This window comes from Pseudophryne corroboree, chromosome 5, assembly GCF_028390025.1.
Source record: "Pseudophryne corroboree isolate aPseCor3 chromosome 5, aPseCor3.hap2, whole genome shotgun sequence".
Taxonomy (NCBI): Eukaryota; Metazoa; Chordata; class Amphibia; order Anura; family Myobatrachidae; genus Pseudophryne; species Pseudophryne corroboree.
The window spans coordinates 643,264,298-643,283,502 of NC_086448.1; the positions used below are offsets into that span (position 1 = coordinate 643,264,298).

Genomic DNA, 19,205 nt, shown 5'->3' on the forward strand with positions numbered 1-19,205 from the left:
GATGCCGAGTAAGTCTGGAGCTACTCAGAAACTGCTAAAAGAGGTGTATTCGCAATATTGCGAATACGTCGTTCGCAATTTTAAGATGCTAAGATTCACTCCCAGTAGGCGGCGGCTTAGTGTGAGTAAATCTGCTAAAAACAGCTTGCGAGCGAACAACTCGGAATGAGGGCCACAGTTCTTCCATTCGGAGTAAAATCGTGCTTCCCTGCCAACATCTTGAAGTTGTTATACCTCTATTTTATAAAATATAAAACCACTTCAACTGTGCAGAGGACTTGTGCATCTTTTAATGCTCACAAATTACTTGTCAGTGCCTTGCTTGTTCCTGCTTATCTAAATACACTAATACAGTGGTTCTCAAACTGGGTGCCATGGCACCCTGGGGCAGAGCCGGCCATAGGCATAGGCAAACTAGGCAATTGCCTAGGGCATTTGATATGCCTAGAGGCATCAGCAGCTTCTGCTGATTAAAATGATATGCAGCATGCCTATATTCTGTATGTAGCATTTCATATGCAGATACAGCCACACACACAGTATATAGGCATGCTGCATATCAGTTTAATCAGCAGAAGCTGCTTATGCATCGTAGCCACATAGCAATGCAAATAAGATGCATTTTCATTAAAAAAAGGTGCCCGGCGTTAGCATTGATGCAAGATTTGTGAGGACACATCTGTATCCAAGCAGAGGCAGAGGTCACAGTGTTAGCGGCAATGTGAGTGCTGTGTGCATGTGAGTGGGTTGGTTGTGCAGTAGTGTTCGGAATATGTGTAAGGAGCATTATGTGTGTCATGTAAAAATGTATTAATAATGTGCAACATATGTGTAAAGGGCCACTATGTGTGTCATTATGTGTATAAGGGCATTAATAATGTGCGGCATATGTGTAACAGGGTACTACTGTATGTGTGTCATTATGTGTATAGGGGCACTAATAATGTGCAGCAAATGTGTAGGGGGCACTATGTGTGTCATTATGTGTATAAGGACATTAATAATGTGCGGCATATGTGTAAGGGACATTATGTGTAAAAGGGCATTAATAAAGGTTGTCATAATGTGTAAGGTGCATTATGTTTATAAGGACATTAATGTGTCTCATATGTGTAAGGGGCATTACTGTGTGGAATTGTGTATAAATGCATTACTAATGTGTGGCATTATGTGTATAAGGTGCTCTACTATGTGGCGTTGCATATAGAAAGGGCACTACTGTGTCGTCTAATGTGAATAAAGAGCAAAAAGGTGTGGTGTAATGTGAATAAGGAGCAATTCAGTGTGATGTAATGTGAATAAGGGTCTCTACTGTGAGGAGTAATGTTTATAAGGTAAAGTGATACTACTATGAGATGTAATATGAATTATGGACACTATCGCAAGATAAAATGTGAATAAAGTTGCAGTACTGTGTGGCGTTATTGGAATTGGGGTTACTATTGTGTGGCCATGCCCCTTCCCAGCAAGAAGATGCCCCTTTTTGGGCTGTGCGTCAAATGTGCGAACTGTTCCTATTTAAAATATAGGGGATACAAGGACTGGTATGGGTGATGGTGCTGGGAAAGAGGTGCAAGGTCAGAGGCAGATCCAGCGGTGGTGCTAGGGGGCACCAGCCAAAATCTTGCCTAGGGCATCATATTGGTTAGGGCCGGCTCTGCCCTGGGGTGTCGTGGCACACTTGCAGGGGTGCCTCAGTTTGGTGATCCAGGACCTTAAAACTTTTTATTGTCAATGTAATAGGCAAAACTAGTGCTGATGGCAGGCAATCATAAAATATGTGGACAAACATAAGCAAATCTTGTCCCTCACCCCAAAAACAGAGCCTAAGGATGGCATATAAACATAATTTACTTAATTTCATATTTTTTTCAAAATTTGTCAATAAAAAACTTTTGGCCTAGGGTTGCAGTGAAAAAAATTCTGATACTCTAAGGTGCAGTGATTAAAAAAAGTTTGGCTACCACTGCACTAATACACAATACATAATACATGTAATGAGGATTATCTATACCATAGGTTCTCAAACTCGGTCCTCAGGACCCCACACAGTGCATGTTTTGCAGGTCTGCTCGCAGAATCACAAGTGAAATAATTAGCTCCACCTGTAGACCTTTAAAAATGTGTTAGTGAGTAATTAATACACCTGTGCACCTGCTGGGTTACCTGCAAAACATGCACCGTGTGGGGTCCTGAGGACCGAGTTTGAGAACCTATGATCTATACTATCAGTTTTAATGCAGCAATCATACTATGATGTTTCTCTCAGACGAGGACATGTAATATCCACTTACAGCTAAGTAACAAAAATAGATTAATATTTTTCAAATATTTTTTTCTACAGTAGTTTTCCAATTGGCCTACGGCATCTTAGTAAGCCTACCGGTAGCGGATCTTTTGCATGTTGTGGTCTTATTGTGATTTCCACAGTGACGTGCCAAAGTTGCTTGTTTTCCTCATCTTGGGCGTAGACCAACAATTCTGTCTGTTCAGGTGAAATGTCAAAAGTTCTTGCGGCAAATATAACTCCATCATGGTCGATCCGAAAATCTGTAGGGTTACTGGTTTCATACTGTATCCGTCTTTGTGCACCGCAATCCGTAAACATTACTAGAGACAAGAAAACACACAACAGGAGTCAGAACTGGAGGCATTTAGAGAAAGCAGTAAAACAATTGCTTAATCAATGGCAAAGTAGAGGGGAATACTCTGCTGGAATGCTGAAAATACAATCTGTTCAATGGAAACCAAAAACGAAAAAAGGTACTTCTGGCTGAAAGATTACATATTTATTGACAGGATCATTGCTTTTAGATGGAACATTTAGAACCACAAGTGAATCTGAAGATCGTTAACTGACAGTTTATAAACTATTCTGCAATGAGGAGCTTTAGTTTTATGCCGCTAGCTATTCTGTTATACCGCTCTCAACATTTATAAAATGGGACTGTAGTTATACATTTAAAAAATAACATAATAATTACATTTCTAATCAATTATGCTTAATTATGAAATTAATTTTCAACTCAACGTGCTTAAACAGTCAGCAATTACAGCTGTCAGCAAAGGTAAAAATACAGAATTTTTAAATAGAATTTCATTTCCTGCAGATTATTTATTAGCGTGAAGCAAATTCTGTTTTGCAACACAACACTGCCCCTGGTGGCCAAATTTCAGTTGCTGCTTGGAAATCTATGTAGCAAAATGTTCTTTAGAAACAAATTGTCATTACATAATTTAACAATGTTGCATAGTTTTTAGATTATTTTAATTTCTTTCTATAAACTGTTGTTAAGGAATAAAGGCGGTATTTGCGCACGGCAAATAATAAGATGCAGGTTATAAAATTAAACCATCTGCCGCAGCAATGAATAATGTACATTTCCAGTGTAATTGGAAATCATAACTGAGGTCTGCTTTAAGGGCATGTATTGTATGTAAGTAAAGCAAAAAAGGAAGCAACTGGGCAAACCATGTTGCACTGCAGGTGGAGCAATGCAACATGTGCAGAGAGATTTAGATTGGGTGGGGTATCTTTTTTCTGTGCATGGTAAATACTGACTGCTTTATTTTTACACTGCAATTTATATTTTAGTTTGAATACACACCACCCAAATCTAAATCTCTCTGCACATGTTACATATGTACGTTATGCATATATCTAAAGATGTTGTTAAACTAAAATAAAACAAGAAAAAAATTCAAAGCATTTTATATTTCTTGATTAAATATTTGGTTTTCTAGAAAATTAAAAACACTGAGGAGTATCTAAGTGTTTAGAAAACATATACGTGTAGAAATGTTACAGAACTTCAGTTGATCTATCACAGGAAATAGTCATTTTAATTGAATTAAGAACCATCGTGAGAACAGGAAAACAGGACCGAATAGAAAATGACTTCAATATAAAAAAAACTCTGGGATGTTTATGAGCCAAGGGATACTTACCCAAATGGCCTACTTCAAAATATTGCCACCACTTATCATTTAATATTAGAAGCAGAAACTACTGTACATTACAAGTAAGCTCTTACAGCGAATCATTCAGACAAGAAACATTTCCAACAGTAACAAGAGTTCCACTCATATGTGGAGCCTAAGTGACTGTCTTTATCCGTTCCCAGCTGGAATAAAAAGAATACTGTATCCTAATGTACAATACATTCTCATAAGGAAACATTAAAATGGAAGAGACAGTTAAAAGTGTCATACTGTAGTTAGTGACTTCCATTCCCTTAACAATGTGACCTTACATGGTGACCCCATTTGTGAAGGGCACATTTTGAAATTCAGCAGCTGGGTAAGAAAACATATGGAATACCATGAATTAACCTTTAATGACTAAAGCCAGAAGGGATATGCAATTCTTTTTTTTAACGCAACATGATACAGAAGATGAAGTAGAGAACAGATAAACTAACCACACTAGTTATTAAACATGTTTTATTGCCATGAATCTACGTACAATTGTTTGCTGATGTTTATAAAATCACAATGTAGTATTAAGAATATGTTTTATAAATTCTGTGGTTAGTGGAGTGCTGGAGAATTTGTCCCAGCTATAAACTGCTAGGGAAGCATTGCTCCTTTACAGACATATAGCAGCTGGAGGCAGAAGTTATACTACAGTTTGGGCCTAATTCAGTAAGGATAGCAAATTCTGCTAATCAGCAGAATTTGCTATCCTTTTGCACGCATGCTGGGGGCCGCCCAGCACTGGGCAAGGCCGCCCAGCATGCTGACCAGCGCCTCCCCCCCGCTACAAGCACAAATTGCGATCGACTCACAATTTTTGTTTGTCAGCAGAAACTAAGGTTGACCCCTGCCGGCGCAGCTTAACTCCGGCCGCAGGAGTCCCGGCGCCATCTTACCTGTCGCAGCGGCTGCGTGTGACGTCACGCAGCCGCGGCAACCCCGACACTCCCCCATTCGGCGCGCACAACCCACCGTTCGGGTTGCCCCGCCCCCGCAACGCTCTGTTTCATCAATGAAAACGGAAAGTTGCCGCCCCCCCTCCCAGAAAATGCGGACGCATGCGCAGTAGGGCCCGCTGCGCATGCACCCGCGTCACCCCCGCAATAATTCTGGGCAGATCGCGATTTGCGATCCAACCTGAATTAGCCCCTTAATGTGGAACAAACAATTAAAAACAAAATAAAGATGAAGCACCCTTTTATGAAGAACATCCCCTAAGGCAGTGTTTCGAAATCACATCACCCTCGAGTATCAGAATTTTTTTCATGGCACCCCTAGGCCTATTACACTGACCATAAATAATTTGAATTGGTCCTTGACCTCCAACCCAGGACACCCCTGCAAGTACCTATGGGCCAACCAATTTTGCTACATAGGCTAATGGGCCCTACACACTGGGCGATAATACTGAAAGATATGAACGTTCTTGTTCATTAATAAACGAGATACCGTTCATATCTTTCAGTGTGGAGGCACCAGCGATGAACGATGCGCGGCCCTGCGCTCGTTCATCGCTGTTGCCCCGTCGCTTGTGCACGCAGGCCAATATGGACGCTCTCGTCCATATTTGCATGCACTGCTATGGAGTTGGGTGACGGGGGAGTGAAGAAACTTCACTCCCCCCGTCACTGCCCCCCCCCCTGCCACCGGGTCGCCTGTCGGCTGTATCCGCCGTCGGGCAGCTTGGCGGCAGATCGCAAAGTGTGTAGGGCCCTTTAGGCTGGGAACACACTTGGCTGAAGGATCGTCCATCTGGCCGACAGATCTAACAATTGGTCAGGTTTTGTGCATGCACGCTTCCCAATTACCTGCCAGATATGCCTGGCCAGCAAACTCCATTTAAATATCTCCACCTACTTGTGACATCATATTCAATGGGATCTGTGCTTGTACACACCCGTAGCTGTAATGATATATAGATGGCGTGCCTATTGCTGAGAGCGTCTCCGTCCGGCCGGGCGTGCTCGCCCGTGACAGAGTAGTGCCCTATTTACTTGAATGCAGCGCGTCTCCATCAGGGCGGGCACGTGCGCCCAGACTGAGACGCTCAGAATGGGAGCGTCTCTGTGCACTCCCGGTGTGACTAGGCGGACGGATCGCCTAGTCAAGCCAGGAGTGCACGCCTGCGATGGAGCCGCTTACAGATGACCGTGGCTCAATCTGTATCTGCAACGTGATACATCTGTGAACAATGTGGTTCATCGATATATCAGGTATACACACTGGCTGATGGTACAGCCGATATATCGTTCTTCAGCTGTGCATAGCATGAATGTATTATAATTTGCATCCCAGGACAGAGCTCACAATAAAGCTCCATCCCTGCTCCCTTCCCCGCACTTTTTGGGTATTTTTCACAAAAAATACCCAGAGATTGTGTTTGCACATGCGTCAACTTCCCTCCACTGTGCTCCTGACTGAGTCTGCACAGGCCTATCAGATACTGTATCTGCCACGGCCTACCGGATATGTGCTGCTGTACGGCTTCCAACCTTCTCTCCTGCCTGTCTCTCATCTGTCATAAAAAATAAATAAAATAAAATTTGCCTCCACTCAGGGATTGGTTATAGGTGGGCTGCTTCTCTATGACCCAGTCAGCTGAGGTGCAGTGAAAGTCTCAGCCAGCAACCCAGCTGACTGCACATATTAGCTGAGCGAGTCATAGAGAAGCAGCCCAGTAATCACAGATTAATGAATGGAGGTAAATTTTATTTTATTTAATTTTTTATTCTATTTTTTTTTTCTCTGTAATCAGCATGTGGCCTATTAGACACAAAGGCTGATCACAGAAGCTAGCTACAGGCTCAGCTCTGCCTGTCAGTATCCATGAAGGGCAGAGCAGCCGTATGAGAAACAGACCATAAGCCTCGATAATGTAATATGAAGATGGCATTATTTTTGTGAGGCTCCCTCTGCTATTATTAAGTAAATCTGAAACAGATAGCATTTCCCATTACAATTAAGGGAAATGCGATCTGCATACTAAATATATGCAAATTTGAAGGCATGGAGGAGACATTAGCAAATTCTCCTCCAAAAGCAATTTCATACATTTAAGTGGTTCTAAAAAATAGTGAAAAGGGCGTGATACTTATTTTAGCAGAAGGCATATAAATAAATAAAAGCATGAGATATGGTGCAAATACAATAATCTCTCACTGTAAAAGTAAATATCTGCACTGCTATACATAAAGTGGTACAATGGTACACCTCTTACTTACCCAACTAGAATCCCCATACTCCACCCCTTGGCTAAGCAATCTTCTTCTCCTTCTAAAAGATGAAGCCAAAGCTGTACAACAACTGCACAGTAGATGGCTTGCACTTCATAAATTATTTTCAGTGTGTATTATTGGCAATTATATTGTGGTTGTGAGCCCAAGAGAGGGATGACACATGCTAAAAGGTGTGAGATAGACTCTAACTAGGTACTGTATAAATACTTTAGGTCAGACTTGTTTACTTTAGAAAACTAGTCATGCTCATGCTCCGTCCAAGGGGCGACTAGTTCTACCTATGGGCGTGTCTATTGCCACTCAGGGCTGTGTCTACTCCATATGTTTGGCCGGCATCACTGATATGTCCACCTCCCACCTCATCTCAAGTTTCGCATGCGCTGTCCAGATTCGCTATGGGGCAGTAGAGACTACAGGAGTTTTGTTTCACATTCCGGGACAGCAGGAAACTTTGCAGTGAACTGGGAATATCCCACAGGATATGGGAGGGTAGGCAATCCTGGTTTATTTATAAAATAGATCTTGTATTCTACCCTGTCACCTTCATTACAAAGAGCTAGCTGCAAATGTAGCTGGTAATCAGCATCATCGGGCTGCAGTGTAGCCCTTGGAGTTCAGTGAAGTGGGGGAGTTGGTGGCACCGGGCGGATGCAATGTTGCAGTTGCCGGGAAATTTCAATGTGCTTCTGGGCGCCCGAGAGCTCACAACTAGATTTGGGAGCCTCACGGCCCTTTTGGGAGAGTAGGCAAGTATGTTCTGGGATCGGTAGGTTTTACCGCCGCCCGAGATGACAAATGCCAGTATACCGAAATCGGCATCTCGAGTGGTCGATTGCCGGCAGGGGGGAGTGCAACTAAGCCCCTTGCGGGCTCGGTAGCTCGCCACATGTTCTATTCTCCCTCTATGGGTATCATTGACACCCATAGAGGGGGAATAACCTACCTCAGCCGGTATACCAGCGGCAGTATGGTAACCCAGCAGGGATCCTGACAAGCAGTATGCCGACCGCATACCGTTCTATGTGTACAGGTTGAGTATCCCTTATCCAAAATGCTTGGGACCAGAGGTATTTTGGATATTGTATTTTTCCGGATTTTGGAATAATTGCATACCATAATGAGATATTATGGTGATGGGACCTAAGTCTAAGCACAGAGTGCATTTATGTTTCATATACACCTTATACACACAGCCTGAAGGTCATTTAATACAATATTTTTAATAACTTTGTGTATTAAACAAAGTTTCTGTACATTGAGCCATCAAAAAACAAAGGTTTCACTATCTCACTCTCACTCAAATAAGTCTGTATTTCGGAATATTCCGTATTTCGGAATATTGGATAATACTCAACCTGTATTATGATTTCTACACCAACAAATCCATCCCATATTTCTATATTGAACAGAATAAAGGTGGTTTAATCAGCAACACAAAAAAATATTACTAAACAATAAGCACAGCAATGAGAATGTGACATCTAGCCTTCACAATTACCTCTTCCTATAGTAAACAATGCCTTCACTTCATTCAACACTAGATGTAGGAGATTTATTGGCCTTGTGCCTTTTTTCAACCTTATGAGCTAAATTATGACATACATTACTGTCAAATGTACAATGTGACACCTTGCCAGCACTAGCGAAATATTATATACCGCATATGTTTAAAAAGAACTCGCTAAGTTCAGAGTGTTTTTGCAAAGTGAATTATATCTCTATATCACTACAGGAACAAAGAACATACAGTTTAAAGCCACATAGCAGAATGCCCAAGGCCAAGAAAAATGACTAACAAGAGAGAGTATTGTCCAAAGGCAGGTGGCAATGTGCCATGTGTAGTGTTTCGTTTCTTGGTTGAAACATCTTTCTTTGTTTACTATGTTACAAGTTAACATGGGAGCAGAGTGACAGGATGTCAGGAAACATTTCAGGGCCATAAAACAATGCAAACATACAAACAGCTAAAACTTCAATCAAATAATTACATAAGAGTCATTATTAATACAACAACTGAACAGCATCATACAGGAAATACGGATGAAAATGTGTGCTTCTACATGATAATAATAATACAGGTTGAGTATCCCATATCCAAATATTCCGAAATATGGAATATTCCGAAATACGGAATTGTTTGAGTGAGACTGAGATAGTGAAACCTTTGTTTTCTGATGGCTCAATGTACACAAACTTTGTTTAATACACAAAGTTATTAAAAATATTGTATTAATTGACCTTCAGGCTGTGTGTATAAGGTATATATTAAACATAAATGAATTGTGTGAATGTACACACACTTTGTTTAATGCACAAAGTTTTTAAAACTTTGTCTAGAATTACCTTTAGGCTGTGGTTATAAGGTGTAAAGGAAACATAAATGCATTCTGTGCTTAGACTTGGGTCCCATCGCCATGATATCTCATTATGGTATGCAATTATTCCAAAATACGAAAAAATCCAATATCCAAAATACTTCTGGTCCCAAGCATTTTGGATAAGGGATACTCAACCTGTAATAATAATAATATTTTTTTTTTTTAAATATATATTTATTGAGAAGGGAGCATGCAATAAAATACAGGTCATATGTCACAGTGTTTGCGAGAATACATCAATCACTGCAGTGTACAGAAATTATCAATCAAAAAGCTGAACCAAAGCTTTAGTTAGTATAGGCAAGGTTAAGAGGACAATCAACCATATAAGTCAAGCGGGAGAATGCAATAACAGCTGACATATTTAAAAGGGTAGTGAGCCTTGAATGAGAGATTCCGTATTATACCACGTTGTTAATCTAACTACTCTGCGCACATATTCCCTGGTAGCAGTTGGCAGCGTATGTAGGTAGGGTAACCAAATGGCAAAAAAAAATTGCGCGCGGGACTCTGCATCCAGGGAACAATCAACCCAGTCCATTTGGTAGAGATACGTTAAACATGGTAACATAAGGGAGAGGGGTATCGGCTCCGAATGTATCCATTGGGATAGAATAGTTATCGTTGCTGCAGCGGCCACACGAGCCAACAGTAATTTCGTCCCTTTGGAATATGGGGGATCCTGAGTCTGCACGGAGTTCCAGAAAGCCCAGGCCATAGTGATATTAAATGAAATGCGAAGTTCCATATTAATATACGTTTGGACTGCCATCCAAAATGTCTGTACTACCGGGCATGTCCAGAGACAATGAATAATATCGGCATCGGGGGAATTACATTTAAAACATAGAGAGTTATCAGATACTCCAGTGAGAAACCTAAGTCTAGGGGTATAGTAAGCTCTATGTAATATCTTAAAGTGCATCTCTGCATAGGAAGATGAGACTAGTTGTTTATTTAGTAGACCACACCACCGAATCACCGTCAGAAGATCGGTGTCTGGAAAGTCGTCTGTCCATTTGGCCATCCCTGTTGTGAGCTTAGATAGATCCAACCTCCGCCTAGTATGGGAATAAATTAAAGAAGTATTATATGGGGCTCCTGGGGACTGTCGTACCAGACCATCCAGGGGAAAGGTGCGATCAGGGGGGTGTAGTCGTGATATTTTGCTAGTGGCAAAACTACGGATTTGGAAAAAGGCAAACAGGGGAAAATGGAGAGTGGGGAATTTTTTTTTAGTTGTGCTATAGTCAATATCTCGGAGCATTCTGTATTCAGAAATTTATATAGAAGGGAGAGGCCATGGAGATGCCAACCATGAACAATCCTATTATCCTCTCCACCCTGAAAACGCGGGTTACACCACAAAGGCTGAAATAAAGAATCCAATAGGGATAGGCCTAGACGTTTCCTGAGTTTACGCCAAGCTATACATGGCGTATATAGTAATGGATTATGAAGTTTGTCATGTTGAGGGGGAATATCAGCAAAATGCAACAAATGTACCAAAGTGTGTTGAGGTGAAAGAGCCTGCTCCAAAGCTCCGTTAACGAAATTGTCACAATCCCCTATCCAATCCAGAGCATATCTATAGTTGGCGGCTAGGGAATAGTCTTCAGGACAGGGGAGATTGATACCACCAAGTGAGAGGGGTTGTTTTAGTTTAAGAAGTGAGATGCGGGGACGTTTGTTTGCCCAAATAAATTTAGTAAGGGCTTTGTTAATAGAATGGACATCTCGTTTGGACAATATAAATGGAAGCATCTGGATTGGGTAGAGTAGTCGAGGGAAGGAGATCATCTTATATAGATGACACCGACCCAGATAAGAAATAGGGAGATGTTGCCATTTCAAGAAATCATTCGTCATTTGGGTAATGTGGTAAGAAAAATTCACCGTATATAGGTCAGTGAGGAGTGGCGGGATGCGAAGGCCCAGATATTTTAAGTGACTGTGGGCCCATTTGAAGGGAAATGAGTCACCCCAATCCCGTGCCGCCTCCCCTCCCAACGCCAGCGCCTCTGTCTTATCAAAATTGATAAGAAATCCAGAAATTAAATTAAAATCATGCAGTGTGGTTAGTAACGATGGAAATGCCTGTTTGGGGTCAGAAAAATATAATAACAGGTCGTCCGCAAAAGCAGATACCTTAGCTTCGTTGTCACCTACCCTAATACCTTGCCAAGTAGGATCTTGTATAAAATGACGTATCAAAGGGTCTAGGGCTAGATTGAATAGCAGGGGGGAAAGAGGGCATCCCTGACGGGTCCCTCTACCTAACGTAAAGGCAGACGAGTTTAAGCCATTTACAGTCAGATGTGCCTGAGGTAGTGTATATAACATTTTGAACAGATGGATGAATTCCTCACCAAATTGCTGGGCATGAAAAATACGAAGCAAATGAGACCAGGAGACACGATCAAACGCCTTATCGGCGTCAAAACTAACAATAAGAGCGTCTGGGCAAGCAGTTTGTTGTGCACTATACATTGCTGCAATCAGTGTGTGGATATTGGGGGTCATTCCGAGTTGTTCGCTCGGTAAATTTCTTCGCATCGCAGAGTTTTTCCGCTTAGTGCGCATGCGCAATGTCCGCACTGCGACTGCGCCAAGTAAATTTGCTATGCAGTTAGGAATTTTACTCACGTTTTTTTCATCGTTCTGGTGATCGTAATGTGATTGACAGGAAGTGGGTGTTTCTGGGCGGAAACTGGCCATTTTATGGGAGTGTGTGAAAAAACGCTACAGTTTCTGGGAAAAACGCGGGAGTGGCTGGAGAAACGGAAGAGTGTCTGGGCGAACGCTGGGTGTGTTTGTGACGTCAAACCAGGAACGACTAGCACTGAACTGATCGCACTGGCAGAGTAAGTTTTGAGTTACTCAGAAACTGCACATAGATGTCTTATCGCAATATTGCGAATCTTTCGTTCGCAATTTTAAGAAGCTAAGATTCACTCCCAGTAGGCGGCGGCTTAGCGTGTGCAAAGCTGCTAAAAGCAGCATGCGAGCGAACAACTCGGAATGAGGGCCATTGTGAACTGAGGTTCTACCTTTGACAAACCCTGTTTGGGCAGGATGTAGGACCCTATTCAGGATTGGTTGAAGTCTCATTGCAATTAGTTTTGTGAAAAGCTTCAGGTCCTGATTCAATAATGAGATCGGTCTATAAGATTGAGTATATCGGGGATCTTTTCCCGGTTTTGTAAACAACACAATTCTGGCATCTCCAAATCCTATAGGGGGAGGTTTTCCCTCCAACAGTGCATTGAAAAGGGATAATAAATGGGGTGACAAATGGGGGGCCAGGATTCGATAATACTCCGCCCCAAATCCATCCGGGCCAGGGGACTTACCATTGTGTAATGATTTAATCAGGGAAAGTAATTCCGGTTCTGTGACCGGTTCGGTTAAGGATTGTCTTTCCTCTTCCGTTAAAACAGGTAGTTTTGCCCTCTCAAGGAATTGCATTCCAAGAGTCGGATGATCTGGGGGGGCTTCATAGAGAGTGTTATAATATTGTAAGAAGGCCTCAGATATTGAGGTGGTATCAAAGATGGTTGTAGACGAGTCTGTAAGTAGTTGGGGGATACGAGAAGGAGCGGAGTATGACCGTACCAGGTTTGCCAGTAACCTCCCGGATTTATTTCCCCCTCGAAAAAATCTATTCCGTTGTAGATCATACGAGAATCTCGCCCGCTCCGTACATAGTGAGTCGTACAGTTGCTTAGCGGCAAGATAGGCCTGCCGGTTGCCGGGCGAATCCTGCAACAAAAGTGCGCAATAGGTTTTGGTCAGGTAACAAGCAAGGTCCTGTATTTGGGTCGCAAGCCGCTTGCGTCTCCTGGAGACATATTCCATAATATGTCCTCGGATCACTGGCTTCGAAGCCGACCAAAACAAATTGATATCCTCCATATGTGTACTATTATCTGCTATCTGCTACATAATTCTGGAACGTTTGTTCCAGGTGGGTGCAAAAATCAGAGGATTTCGTAAGATAAGCTGTATGATTGAGAGACAGGGGACTGTAGGTTAAGGGTAAACCACACTGGGGCATGGTCAGACAATGATATGGGTTCTATTTTAGTATCAGCCACTCGCTGCAATAGGGTGTCAGCTATTAACCAATAGTCAAGGCGAGAAGAGGAGTGATGTGGATGGGAGTAGAATGTGTACTCCCGGGAGTTAGGGTGTTGGCATCTCCAGGGGTCGCAGAGTCGCAGCGAATCAGTCAATAGGGATAGGGATTGGGGCGGTGTAGAAATATGCGATCTAGCAGAGGTGGATCTATCCAAACCCGAAGACTGGACAGTATTAAAGTCTCCGCCTAAAATAATCTCCCCCTCCGCCCATTCTTGCAGCTTGTTGTAGATGTTATAAAAAAGAGTGAGTTGGGACCATTAGGCGCGTATATAGTGGCTAAGGTGTAAAGAACACCAAAAATAGTGATTTTAATAAATAAATAGCGACCTTCAGGGTCACTAAGACTATCATTTATTTGGTACGTGATACGTCTACTAAAAATAATCAGTACACCCCTTCGTTTGGCTGAGTAAGAGGCCGATTTGAATTCCCCTATCCAAGAATCTCTCACAACATTAGGGTCCGTATTTTTCCAATGAGTCTCTTGCAAGAGGGCTATGTCAGGTTTTAGACGTTTAAGATAGGAGAGGATCTTTCTCCTTTTGACTGGGGTGTTGAGGCCCTCAACGTTCCAGGTTACAAATTTGAAATGGGACTGTACTCTAGTGGAGGTGGCAACATTCAAAGACATTTAGCCTATACCTACTCTAGGCCAAAATTCCCATTTAACTAATAAGGAGAAACCCAGCCAGCCCGTCACAGCAAGCGGGCTAGTGAGCCTGATGCCTGTACCTAAGCAGCTTAAGGATAAAAGGAGCAACAGTGACAATGACATACAAAAAATTTGAACAACTTCTAAATAAAAATCCAGACTCAAAAATATTTTAAATATTATACGAACCAAAGCGTACAGGTCTATGGGACGGTCCACCGAGACGCCTAAGAGATTCCAACCGAACACATGCGTGTAGCGGGAAACCGTGCCAAAAGACCGTACAACAATCAAATATAACAATAACAAATAAGTAAAGAGAAAAGGGGGGGTGGGATTAAGTTGGAGAAGGAGAGGAAGAGAGAGAGTCAAAGAGAGAAGAGAGCAGTTCAAGAAGAGTTGAGAACAATAGGATAAGTGGTCGCAGAAAGAAGGAATGATTCTGTAAATACAATACGGTATAGATGACAATATACCCACATATACTATAGGCAAAATATATATCAACCAGTGGTAGGACCCACTCTTAGTAGTTACTAAGAACCTGAATGTGTACTGTTCAAGAAGATGAGGAGAAACAAGGCCATGAAGTATCAGTCTTCATCGTCCATCCCGGCAGAGGAGTGTGGGGATAGTGAATCTACGAAGTTCTTGGCCGTCTTCGGATTCTCAAAGAGGTAGGCCTTTCCCGCATGAGTGATTCTCAATTTAGCCGGATAAAGAAGCGCAAAGCGGTGGCCTAGTTCGAAAAGTCTCTTGCAGATAGGCAAGAATTCTCTCCGTTTGGAAGCCACCATATAGGAAAAGTCCTGGAAAAGCAGCAATTTAGCATCTTGGTATTTCAAGTCGGCACATTTTCTATAGGCGTCCAATAGCATGACCTTGTCAGCGTAGTTAAGGACTCTCAGTATGAAGGGCCGGGGTCTATCATTTGCGGATTGCCGCTCCGGGCCTATACGGTGTACACGTTCCACTACTATGGATCCTGAATTCGGAACACAGCCCAGCTCCCGAGGCATCCACTGAGAAACGAGCGTCATGAGGTCACGAGGTTTCACCGACTCTGCAGTAAATTTTTCTTGGTCAGAAAGTAGTGAGATCATCCTCTAGGTCGGAAATTCTCTGTTCTGCCTTGGTGAGTCGCTGAGCATGTTGGTTCAATTGAGTGAGAGCGGAGTCAAGCGAGTCCTTTAGAGGAGCCAGTTTTTGGTCCAATAACTGGGACAGGATATCTGTTATCTCATTCGTCGTGCAGGATTTTGCAGAATCCATTGCAGATGCAGACTCGGATCGGCCTCGGGGACTAGAATGCGAACCCAATGGAGGTGAAGTAGGGCTATCGACCGAGGAGTTATCACGGCCTCGGCCTCTACCCGACTTATTGCCACGAGTACCCCGTGTCTGCTTGGCCGCAAATTTGTCCATCCTCAGAATAGTGAGATAATAACAGCAGTGAGTGCAGCAGTAGATAGCTTGAGATATATAATAATATGAGTCGCAATATAAAATTCCACCAGCAGAGGGAGTTCGGCAGATGAATTAAAATATTAGATGTAATATGATTGAATGGTATTCCTTCAAGAAATAAAATATAGATACTGGAGGTAGGATAAGAAAAGGGTGTGAGGTCCCAGGTCCCTTTTAATGTGTTCCAACTGGGCCAAAGAGGACAGCCAGCAGAGATCACGTACCTGCCAGTGACCACAGTTGACTGCCTATGGCAGGGAGCTCCAGCTTAGCAGCTCGCCTCCTCCAAGATGGCCGGGTGCAGGGGGAGATGTGTTGCAGGCTTGCAACCAAACAAAAGTCTTCCTCCCGGCCTCCCAGCGCCCTGGTGTCGCCAGAGGGGGACCTGACAGGTCAGTGGCCGCCTTCCTGGGGGGTACAGCGAGCGGGTGTGTCCGCCGCGGGCACGGGCGAAGCTGGATCTTCCGCTCCGCCGCCCTGGAAGTCCGCGGTGGGTCGTGGTCAAACTTTAGGTCCCGGCCTGTGGAGGTGATGTAGGCCGCCGGGCTCCGGAGCTCCCCGAACGGTCCCCAGCTCTCGGGGAAAGTGCCCCCCAATAGTGGACCCGGCAGGGCAGGGAGATAGCGGACGCCGTGTTAGAGGCTCCAGGGCACGTCTTCCTCCCCTGCTGGCCACCTGGAAACTCTTCGAAGTCAATAATAATATTTTTATTATTATCATCACATGCCTACAGAAACTATAAGGCCGGGAAAGCAATAGAGCGATAACGGCACGATCTGCCATAACAGAACGACAAATCTTGCCGATCGCCTCGGATGTCTGCCCGATTGCGCACTCCCACTAGTTACATGTGACATCTTGTGGCCAGCCGTGCTATGCGGCGCTGTGCCTTCTAATGAAGGACAAAACGAAATGTTGTTCGGTCTTCATTACAACGGACAGTGTGTACCGGCAATCTTGCATGTCCAGGACGAAGGGAATCTATGTACCCGGCCTTAGAGTTATACATCTCTCAGATAATCCCATTTGTGGTAAATCAAAACTTTACATTAATTGGTTATATACAGTATTTAAATTGACTATACATTATGGGTGCTCAAATTTCATATATTGTGATTTGGGTATACAGATTGTCAAGGTGGAACCTAGCCATCATGATACAAACATACCTACACCAAACACAACAGTAGAGGTAGATAGAAGGTCCCCTAAAAAATATTACAGGGAATTAGGCTTTGAATTTAGGGCCTAATTCAGACCTGATCTCAGCAGCAAAATTATTCTCTAATGGGCAAAATTATGTGCAGTGCAGGTGGGGCAGATATAACATGTGCAGAGAGAGTTAGATTTGGGTGTGTTATTTTGTGTTTGTGCGGGGTAAATCATGGCTGCTTTATTTAGACTCTGCAATTTAGATTTCAGTTTGAACACACCCCACCCAAATCTAACTCTCTGTGCACCTGCAGTGCACATGGTTTTGCCCATTAGATAATTTTTTTGCTGATGCGATCAGGTCTGAATTAGGCATTTAATCAAGGACCTCCAATGAACAGTATTATTTCCAGAAACACCAGCTTTGCCACATTCAACATCTAAAAGACAGCAGGCGCTTAGAGAGGTTAAGAAATTAATACGATGTTGGTGTAGGAAGGAGGTATGGGGTTATTGGACAACTGCGACAAATTCTCTCAGATATAGGCTAAATTTAGTTGTAGTAGATATATCAAATGCAATGTAACAAGGGTCTTACACACAAAATAAGTGAACTATAATTGATGTAGTATTTGAGATCTTGACTGAGTGAATATGTTAGCAGTACGCAACATCTGTGCATGTGCATTGCTCTTCAACATGGTGGGGACACAGCAAAGCCTGGAAAACATTTCTGAAGCCAGAAAGGCTTTTGCTGTGTCCCCTTTGACAGCACTGTGCTAAAGGGGTTATGGTTAGTTTTTTAATTTTGTCCTTTATATGCTCAGCTGTTGTTGGTGTAGGTGCCCCAAGTGCTGAACTGGCTTCCCCTTCACTTGCCTGTCAAGAAACTGTAAGTTCCCAACCCTCACCTTTAGTCTGTATCCTACCTGAGTCGTTGGTTTCTTGTTCTGAATTGTTCCAAAGACATGTCAACTTACAATTACTGTACCATTGATATGTCATGTTTTACTGTTACTAGGTACTGAAACTGTTACATCTGTGAGAGGACATTTGTACACATGAAACTACACTAAGATTGGAGCAACACTGTGTTTCTTTACTGTATAACTGTATCAACAACCTATCTGGGGTCCAGTATGTTTTACCGGCAGACGGGATGCCGGCTGTTAGTATACCCACAGCGGCATTCTATTTGCCGTAAACCCGGCAGCGAGTCCCCTCGCGGGCTTGCTGCGATCACCATGCATTGGTCCCGGTGGCTCGCTTCGCAGGTTTTATTCCCACTCGGTTGGTGGAACCAGGGCTGACATTTGCTTAGGATGTGACCATACTCTGCATGAGAATCTGCATTATATTTCCATCCTTGGCTGGTAATTGCACTTGCATTTATATGCACTTGCATAAATGTCTACTGCTGCTGAACACTTGATAAAGATTTTCCTTGCATTGAAGAATTTGGATGTGTTGGATCTATTTATTTATATCCTGATAAATTGATGTACAGTACCTTGCACACCTTAATGCTGGGACCTTATTGTGTGCAGCTGGGACTATATATATATATATATATATATGTAAAATACAAGTTGTGAGTATATATGGCAATACAATATTAGTAGCAAATGGAGGTAATAGGGGGATATGGGTGATAAACTTATTTACTTAAAACTGTAACAGATTGGGAATCAATTATCTGAATGTGTAAAAATACTTAATCTGAAAAGTGTCTGGAAAGATAGCAAGTTTAATCCCAAAACATTTTATAGGTACATGAATTGTGTGAACATTGAAACATATAATATTCATCCACTGAATGAAGACGTCTAAAACTAATTGTAGAAGATAAAGAGAAAGCTGGACTTTTTCATCTGTATTCACAAAGAAGGAAACAGCAGCAGGAAAAAGCTTGCGTGGCAACAGCCTGTGCACACTTGTCTAACACAAGAGGAGGTGCAGTTATGCTTAAATAAGACTGAGATAAAGCACCTGGCCCAGATGGCATCCACCCATGGATGCTGAAGAAACGAAGTTTGGTAATTGATAGACCACTATTTCCTAAATGTATAGATTCTTTCTTAACTAGGACAGTGCCACAAGCTTGGAAGACAGCAGATGTGGAACCAGTCTTTATAAAGGGAATAAACTTGCAATTAGGAATTTAAAGACTTGTGATCGCAATTTCCAACATGGATAAATTAT

At 42.7% G+C, this 19,205-nt stretch overlaps 1 protein-coding gene across 2 annotated transcripts in view; it reads right to left on the bottom strand.

The window, feature by feature from the left end:
• CDH2 (cadherin 2) overlaps positions 1-19,205 on the bottom strand; it is a 409,683-nt gene that overhangs the window by 131,630 nt on the left and 258,848 nt on the right. For both annotated transcript variants that reach the window (XM_063923643.1, XM_063923642.1), the window contains exon 3: positions 2,384-2,610. In XM_063923643.1, the coding sequence (XP_063779713.1) occupies positions 2,384-2,610 (227 nt within the window). The remainder of the gene's footprint in view (positions 1-2,383; positions 2,611-19,205) is intronic.